The following is an 8,796-nucleotide window of genomic DNA, read 5'->3' as shown; positions in this document are numbered from 1 at the left end:
GGAATTAAAACTTTGTGAACATCTTTTCCCCTGCATTGCATTTTCTCCCATCTGAAACCAAAGAATGGAAACCTATGAATTTGGAGGTTCTAAGACAGAGATTTACAGAAATTAACAAGGTTTAGAAATCTGAGAAACAAAACTCAAAAAAATGGATGATTGAAATAGTGGTCACAAGTTAGCCAGTGAGGTCTGCTTTCTGTTACTCATGCCCCATCATACAACTACTACAGTATAAGTGATACTATTCTCCCTCTTAAGGGTAGCAAAAAGCTACTACTCTAGTTTGGTCTATTATAGAGCAGGGGAAATTACTCCAAAAAAGTGAAAGGTGGTCCACATTTGCCTAAAGGACAGGACTTTACTTAGGTTTAAGCCCAGGTTCTTTGCCCTTTCTCTTCTCACAGCCTATCACATTTTGAATCATGCTTCATTTGCTGTTGTTCCTTTGCCCATACCCAGAATTAAAGATTCCTTCCCCTTCCTTATTGGTGTTGAGCCAATATAAAGATCCAGGAAGGTCTGTGAACTTTGGTATAACACTCCAAATCACTGGAGTCTCATGTTATTGTAGTTGATGGTGGAGACAGTTCTATATACTCTATATGTCCTCTCATGTTTGTCCCTCCCCCCCCCTCTTTATATATATATATATATATATATATATATATATATATATATATACACACACACACACACACACACACACACACACACTATAGTTTAAGGAAGTAAATATTGTAGAATTGGGGGGAGGGTGTTCTCTAATGTCCAGAGATTAGCTGTGAGTGCTTCTCTACAACAGGAGAGATTACCTCCTTCCCCTCCACCCTGCCAATATCTTCCTGCCCAAAGATTTTACAAAATTCAAACTGTGGTGCCATGGAATTAAAATTTTGATTCTTTTGAGGACAATTAGCAGTGGGACTTAGGAACATAATAGACAAGAAGAAACTCCCAAATATCTTTTGTATCTCCCAAATGTGACATGGGCAGACCTTAAGCCCCATTTCAAAGGTGTCTCATGAATAGGGCTGGTATCTCATTGGAGGACTTGAGTTTGTGTCTTACAATCATAAGCTTTTCCTCAATTGCAAATAGGCAAAGGCATCTTAAGAGGTACCAAGCTCCAAGTTGAAAAATCCTAAACGTCTTACATGTAGCTGGGAAGTTCTAAACAAATTCTAGGCTCATTGGAAAGAAGCTGCTATCTTTAACTTGAATGAGTTTCATGGATTAGAATTTAGTAGAGTAGGAAATATAATCAAAGAAAAATCTTAGTTTAGCTAACTTTATTGCTTAAGTCAGGGACTCTGGATCAACAGAGGTCCTGGATCAAGTCTTCTCAGATGCAAAAAAACAAAACCAAAACAAACAAACAAACAAAAAAAAAAAAACCACACACAAATAATTCAACAAAAAGTCCAAAAGTCAGGCAAGATAATTTCTTTTTTCTCTCAGTCTTCATTCTTTTCTGGAATACCTGCACAAAGTCAGAGGGGAGGGGAGATGGTATGTTTTATCCTAGCTCCAATCCCTCTCATTTAAATATCTCTCCCCAAGACCATCGGCCCACTCAGGCATAAAAATATCTAGATTCCCCAGAGAAGTTTAGGATCTTCCATTTACATAAAATTATCTTAGAGTAGAATCTCTGGCCCAAGAAGCATGAGATTCCTTCTCAATGGAAATATTTAAGCAAAGGTAGATAACTCCCTAGTTAAGTGTTTTGTAGGGGAGATTCTTCAAGGCCTTTAATTAGATTAGATGGATGCTGAAGTCCTTGTCAACTCTGAAATGCCACAATTCTTTCTACCAGTGAGGCTCTCTTCATCCAAATGTTATTGTTTTACTTACTGTCTCCATTAGCAGCAGTTCTGGGGAGTTGAGTATTCTTGACTCCATCACTGACCTCTTTGGACAATGACAAATGCTCCTGGGAGCCAGAAGACAGTTCTTCCCGAGTCTCACTCGGAAGCCCAGAGCCAGTTTTAGATCCTCCAAGAAGCTGAATGAAGCCTGGTGAAAGCTGCCTCTCCAAGACATGGGCAGCCAGGTCAGGTATGTAGCTCCCTCCTCCAGAGTGGGGCCCAAAGTTCTGGGAGCAGAGTGAACCAGGTAATGACAGCTCGGGCAAGCAGGGATCATTCCAAGGGATAGGTTGTAGGGCTGTGAGTGGACCTAAGGGCATCCAAACATTCAAAAATGGGAAGGTAGCTTGGGCACGTTAACTTCTGGTTTACCTATATTCTTTGGAAAGAGGACTAACTACTGGGTTAGAGATCTAGCCTGACATTGTATAATTCCTCAATACTGTTAACTCTGTCAATAATGAATCCCTGAGTTTAGAAATCCAAAACACTGATATAAATCAAGACAGGAAATAAACTGTACATTATTAAATGCCAAATGTAGAGAAGGCAGAAGATGACTCATGGGGGGTGGAGAAACAAACATTTCACCACCAATTCTAATTCTCCGAGAAGGTTATCATGAGCAGGGTTTTATATGGAAGATAATAGAAAAATGGATGCTTATGTTATTGACGTCTGGCTAGGATCTACACAGTCTTCTGGGGGAAAATCAAGAAAAGGAAAGAATAAGTCAGCAAGATATAATAACAGTAATAAGTTTTATAAAGAACTTTACATACATTCACATTTGATCCTCATAATAACCTTATAATACTGCTATTATAGGGGATATTGTTATTCCCATTTTATAGATGAGAACAATTAAATAAGCAGAAGTTAAATTATTTGCCCAGAGTTATACAGCTCGCATTCAAGGCAGAATTCAAATGGAAGTCTTCTGACTCCAGATATGGTACTCTTATTGCTATTCCACTTAGCCACCTCTGGGAAGGATATTAGGGAAAAGAAAAATGATTTCCTAAAGTTTTCCTTTTTTATTCCAAACCCCACATCCTGCGTCTTATATTCCTTTTTCTACCCTTCTTGATTCCTCGTTTTCCCCTAGTTCTGTTCCCAAATTCCATCTTCTCTCATCTTGAACCATTGGTTGAAGGAATTGTCCTTCTCACTCACCCAAATTCCCACTGGGCTGTTGTAACAGAAGCTGCCCAGCTGGAGGGCCCGAGAACAATCCTGTAGGGGTCTCTCCATCAGAGCCATAGGCAAATGCAAGGAGAGCAGCAGAACTAGGGTCTCCTTGAGGAGGAGGAGTCAGTGTTTGGGGGAGAGGAAAGGGGAAAGGGTGGAATTGGGGCAGGAGGGGTTGGGATTGGTGAAAGAGCTGGTGCTGGGAATAGTGGGAGAGCTGGAAGGATCTGGACTGGCTGCCTTGATGATGATATTGGGATTCCATTTGTTCAGAATAGTTGTAAGTACTTCCTGGGGTGATGCTGGGGAAACAAAAAGGGGAGTGTTTGGAGTAATTTTCAATATTTGATTCAATACATGAGAATAATGGCAATCATAATAATAGAAATAATCACCAACTTTAACGGAGCAGTTTAGTGCTTTCTTTCCGTATAACAACTGTAAAGAAGATAAATATCATTTTCCTCATTTTACAAAGGGGGAGCTTGATTCCATAAAGGCCCAAGCGATTTGTCCCTGACCAAAAAGCTAGGAAATATTGGAGCTAGGACTTTTCTTCAGTTCTGACTTTGTGAACAAGGTCCTTAGCACAAAAGCATTTTTTCTGTCCTGACCCCTACCTTCTCTCTCTTCTTCTATTCTGTAGTGAACTCATTTTTTATTTCATGGCACTCTCTAGCACAGTGGTCTTCAAACTTTTTAAATAGGGGGCTGGTTCACTGTCCCTTAGACTGTGGGAGGGCCGGACTATCGTAAAAACAAAAGCTCACACTGTCTCTGCCCATCAGCCCATTTGCCATAACCCAGTGGGCCACATCTGGCCAGCGGGTTGTAGTTTGAGAAGCCCTGCTCTAGCAGCTCAACCTTTTCATTTTAGTTCCCTCATTCATCCCCAAACACGAGTTCTTGAATTTCATAAGACTTATCTGATGGAGAGGTTTTCCTTTATTTAGTCCTTAGGTATCACTTTTTCTAATTTCATGGTCCATAGTATCCTTTTTCCTTTTAGATCACTTAAGAATCCCCATCTTCCAATATCCCTCATACCTCGTTTCCCAAGATCCAGAGGAGCCATCCTTAGGGCTAAAGCCACTATTGGGTGTTTCCAGCAAGAGGGGTACCAGGTGTGGGGTGTGAACAGGGCCCAAGTTCAAAGGTAGGCTGGCCCTTCGGACAGGTGGGGGGCTAAAGAGGAGAGGAGCTACCTCTACCCTTTGCGCCTCATCATTGTGCTGACTCAGAGCCCCTGGTTGGTCACACATTAGTAGGTTAGATTCTAAGGAGGAAAAAACCAAGATGTTCAAAGATAGGGGAATGATGGATGTGTTTGGGGTTGCTGAAATACAAGAGAACTTAAGTGATGGGGCTGCAATGGAGGACTATTCTGTACCTCTACCCATGACTGTGTTTTCACATGGGGTAGTACTTTGGGAGAGGAAGCTTTATAGCCAACCACCCCAAAATAAACTGCTTTTTTGGACCCATGTCCCCTTCCTACACAGGGGTAACTCACCTGGAGGAAAAGTGACAGGTGGAGGCACCAGCTGATTAGTAAAATTTCCTGACTCCATGATTATGGGTTGAGGGGATGGGAACTCAGGGACAGAGCTGGGGGCAGAACAAAAACAATGAAAGCCTTGATTTCCTGCTCTGTTCCTCAGTACTGGGAAAGGGATTCTTGCTTCTTCCAGAAGTCACAGAGCTCAAAAAGAGTTCTTACTCATGAAGATTGTCCAAAGGGGTACTGGTAGAGACGGGAACTTCCAGGTTGGTCTTATTTCCTTTCGAATTCAGTCGTTCTACTTTCCTCCACTTTGCTCTTCGGTTCTGAAACCACACCTGAAGGAGAAAGACACAAAAGTAAGAGACAGCCAGAAAAAGACAAAGAGCTAGAAAGAGATGGAAAGATACAAGAAAATTAGAGAAAATGATAGGCAGAGAACCATACCTAAAATTTACCCAAATATAATGTATATGTCTACTCTATTAAAGTAACTCCTCCTCAGGCCCTGTTAGTTTTCATATGAATGAATTCTTCCCCCACCTCCTCTCACCATGATGCGCTGGGGTGTGACCCCCACAGCCAAGGCAATCTCCCTGCGCTTATCACTGTCAGGATAGTGGTCCTCCTGAAACATCCTCTCCAGCTCTTTCAATTGGTCTAGAAAAAGAAAGGGAGATCCTACTGGCAACTAAGAATCAATGATTAGGGGAAGGACAGAATCATAGGATTTAAGGGGTGAAAGGGGCCCCCTTATAATTAAGTCCAAACCATTCATTTTATAGATAAGAAAACTGATGCACAGACATAAAAGGCTGACCTGTCATATATGTTATAGATATATAAGTGACTTATAAAGTTACACAACTAGTTAATGACAAAGCTGGATGTAAAATACAGGTTTCCTGATTCTTGGGTCAGTGCTTTACTATAAAAGAATGTCTATAACACCACAGTCCCCATACAATTATATTCTCTGGCCCTGAAAAAAGGGGAACTTACTTGCATCAACTCATAAGGCTGGGATGACCCCCTTGGTTTCCTTAGATGTATCCACTGTCCTCACCCTCCCACTATCAGAATGAAAATTCCTGTTCCCTTAAAATTTAACATCTGCGAAAAGGACCCAGTTTTCTCTATGGTAAGAAAAAGATATAGGATCTTCTAGATCCTATAGAGTCTAGGAGGCTAGAGGCTAGAGTCAGGAAAAGTTGGGTCACAAGATGGCAGAGTCCCCTATAGTTATGCTCTTGATCTAGACCTCCCCTACCTCCAAACAGAGTGAAATTAAGATTTCTTACCCCTTGGGGAAGGGGAGACCCACCTGTTCGGTAAAGGGTGCGTGTCTTTTTCCGGACTTGTGGGGGGGTGTCTGGGGGCTCCTTCTTCCTCACTGCCTTCTGGCTGCTCTCCCCTGCTGCAGTTGTGCTGAGCAGGGCTGTCAAATGGCAAACCCCTTTGCCTGTTCCACACTGCACCAAGGGTTGGGTGGTAGCACCTGGGTCTGGGCACCCACCAGTCCCATATGATGAGACCTGACCTGATGGTCTTGGGCATCAGGTTCTTTATGTCTAAATGGGACCTCTTCCCCAGTTTTACCCTCTCCTATTTGGAGAATATTTCCACCCACCAGCTCTGGTAGCTACTGTAATTCAGACAGAGCTACAGTCCTATCTCTTAGGAGAGACTGTCACTGGTCAGCCACTGAGCTGGGTGCACTGGATTCATTTCCAACACAGCTGTCAGCTTCAGCCAGCTCCCTGGAAGTTGCCACTTCCCCCACCCCACCATGGTAATACAGAACAGTAGCAGTTCCTCACTCTGGGCATCTTGGTCAGGGGTCAGGGGGGCCAGGAACAACACCTCTCTTTCTAGCCCCATAGTCAGCTTCTCCTTTTCAGCCTTCTGGCCTTCAGGGATGGAGACATTATTAATTTCACAAGATTAGTCTCGGGGCTTCTTTAGTAAAGTGGCTCTGTTTTGGAAGTGTCTATCCATCTTTGAACTTCCAAATCTTTAGAGGAAATCTTTCATTACCCAAAAAGGTTATGATTGGGGAAGGAGAAGAGGTGGGAGAAATGGTCAAAGAAGGTTAAGGATATGAAAGTATCCCAAAGAAAGGGGAAATGGGGAAAGGAGTCTCATTCAAAGCCAGACTAGCTCTGCTAAAACTTTGGGTCTGTGTCGTTTGTGGATAGAGATATAATGTAAGTGCCCCAATCTCTCCCATCCATTTACCTACCCAAGCACGGTCATGTGCTTGAGCCCGACAGATACCAAAAGGGGCTTCCTCTTCTCTATGGCCTGGGAAGTCCTGAGGGTCCTGGTCACTTGTCCTGAGTTCCTCCATTTTCCACTCTTTTCTTTTCACCTCCCACCTTGTCCCCCACCCACTTCCCCTCATTCTTATACAGTCCCCACTCGCTCACCCCGGGCTTCCGTGGCTGTAGCTGCTGTTGGCTCCATAATCCGAGGTTCCCCTCACCCAGTCTTTCTCCTGCTCGTCTCTATGCCCTTAGTGCTGGGGGCTCCTAATGAAGCCCTGGCGCCGTGTGAGCAGGTGTGGGACTAGCACCTAGCACGGGGTATCAGGGGGCGAGACTAACCTAAACTCCCCATAGGGCAGGGTCTGGGGGCAGGAGGAAGGAAGGAGCACGTCTGGGAGGTGGGGGAGGGGCAACAAGGGCATCTCCCCCCTGCTCCTTACAGCGCTACCTCCTCCCTTCCAAAAAGGGGGAAAAAAAAGTCCAAAAGGAGAGATCAGGTGCGGCTCTAATTAAGAGGACACCTTTCTTTCCTTCTCTCCTATTGCTTTGGGGAAATAGTTCTTGAGGCCAAAAAGTGATAGGAAGATAAGGATACTCCGGAGTAAGAGACTGGGGTGGGTGCTGTCTGCCCCGACCCAGTTCTGAAGGTTCAAAGCTTCTCCTTTCCAGGGGGGCGGAACCCGCTTTCTGAGCTCCTGGGAGAATCCCGGGCTCGCAGTGGCCTGGCCTCGGGGCTTAGAGCCCACAGAAACTGCTTGCCTCCAGAAGAAAGAGCTACTTTGGAAGCAGAGTCCATTTTCATAAAGACAGAATTGCCTCTAGAGGGAGGGGCGGGAAAAACCTTTGAAGCACCTGGATTTGAAGTCCTCACGTCCTCCTACTTCTGCTTCCCACTTTCCTCATACTCTTTGCCGCTTCAACAAATGCCGGCCTGGGAGATATGAGAAGGCCTTCCACCTGGGTTCACACCTGTAAATGTTTATTAAGGGCCTGCAGCCACCACGTTTTGTTGCCGGCTGCTCGCATAAAGTAAAAAAAATAAATAAATAAAAATAAAAATCCACAATTTAAAGCAAAAATTTTGTTGGGAGCAAACTAAAAGAAGGCCCAAGCATATTTGGAGACTGGAAGTGGAATACTTAAGTGGTGAAAAGTAAAGTGTGTTGGAAATGAAATTTAATTTAAATGGCGTCTCGAAAGAGAAGTGAAAAGGAAAAAAAAAAAAAAGGCACGATTTTATATCTATGTACTGAAGTGAGATTTTCAAGAATAAAAGAAGGGAGGATTTGGTGCAAAGTCTAAAGTGAGGTAGATGGACTAAGAGAGAAGGGGTGTGTGTGTGTGTGTGTGTGTGTGTGTGTGTGTGTGTGTGTGTGTGTCTAAACCATCAGATCTAGAGCAATCTGTGTTTGGACTGAATAAGAGAGTACTAAGGAGAGGTACTGTTAAGGGACTAAATAAAACTTGATTTTATAATAATGCTATCTGAAACCAAAATAGCAATTGCTTCAGCAAGTCGCGACTTTGCTCTTTCTAAATAGGGCTTCAAACAAACTTTGGTTGCTTGTGTCATAGAGAGGATTCTGAGCTGAACTAGATGGTCCCTGAGTTGCCAAGAAAACAATTGTCATTAATGGTGCAATTTAACTTATTGACCAGGGCATTTAACACAGGACTAGATGCTGATACATTTTTTGATTATGATGATGAAATGAATATGGAGAAGTTACATTTTAGAAGCAGGAAAAAATGATCAGGACAGCTCCAGAAATTGAAGGTGATAAAAATAATTGAAAAATGGAGCATGACTGATTCTTTAGAACTTCCCTCCCCCTCTCACTTGAATGAGTATAAATGAAAGCTTATCAGAAAAGATACATAATTTGATCTTTAATCATGCTTAAATTTTTTTGTTAAATCTTTTGAGTACACATCCTTTATTAAGACGAATTGTGTGGTAACCTAT

At 43.0% G+C, this 8,796-nt stretch overlaps 1 protein-coding gene across 3 annotated transcripts; it reads right to left on the bottom strand.

Moving 5' to 3' along the window:
- Window positions 1-1,277: 1,277 nt before the first annotated feature.
- NOBOX (NOBOX oogenesis homeobox) lies at window positions 1,278-7,157 on the bottom strand. Of its 3 annotated transcripts, none has more exons than XM_074267642.1 (9): window positions 6,993-7,157; window positions 5,888-6,067; window positions 5,117-5,223; window positions 4,783-4,901; window positions 4,576-4,670; window positions 4,110-4,338; window positions 3,048-3,364; window positions 1,858-2,181; window positions 1,278-1,483 (listed from the first exon to the last, which is right to left on the bottom strand). In XM_074267642.1, exons 1-9 carry the CDS (start codon window positions 7,027-7,029, stop codon window positions 1,458-1,460), a joined length of 1,434 nt encoding a protein of 477 aa, XP_074123743.1. In that variant the 5' UTR covers window positions 7,030-7,157; the 3' UTR covers window positions 1,278-1,457. The 3 variants fall into 3 exon arrangements, with proteins under 3 accessions (XP_074123743.1, XP_074123744.1, XP_074123745.1); XM_074267643.1 differs by having other exon boundaries at window positions 5,888-6,001; XM_074267644.1 differs by lacking the exon at window positions 5,888-6,067.
- Window positions 7,158-8,796: the final 1,639 nt, after the last annotated feature.

The sequence above is a fragment of the Sminthopsis crassicaudata genome, chromosome 5 (genome assembly GCF_048593235.1).
Source record: "Sminthopsis crassicaudata isolate SCR6 chromosome 5, ASM4859323v1, whole genome shotgun sequence".
Lineage (NCBI taxonomy): Eukaryota > Metazoa > Chordata > Mammalia > Dasyuromorphia > Dasyuridae > Sminthopsis > Sminthopsis crassicaudata.
The sequence above is the reverse complement of the archived record's forward strand: the minus strand, read 5'-3'. Positions and strand labels throughout refer to the sequence as shown.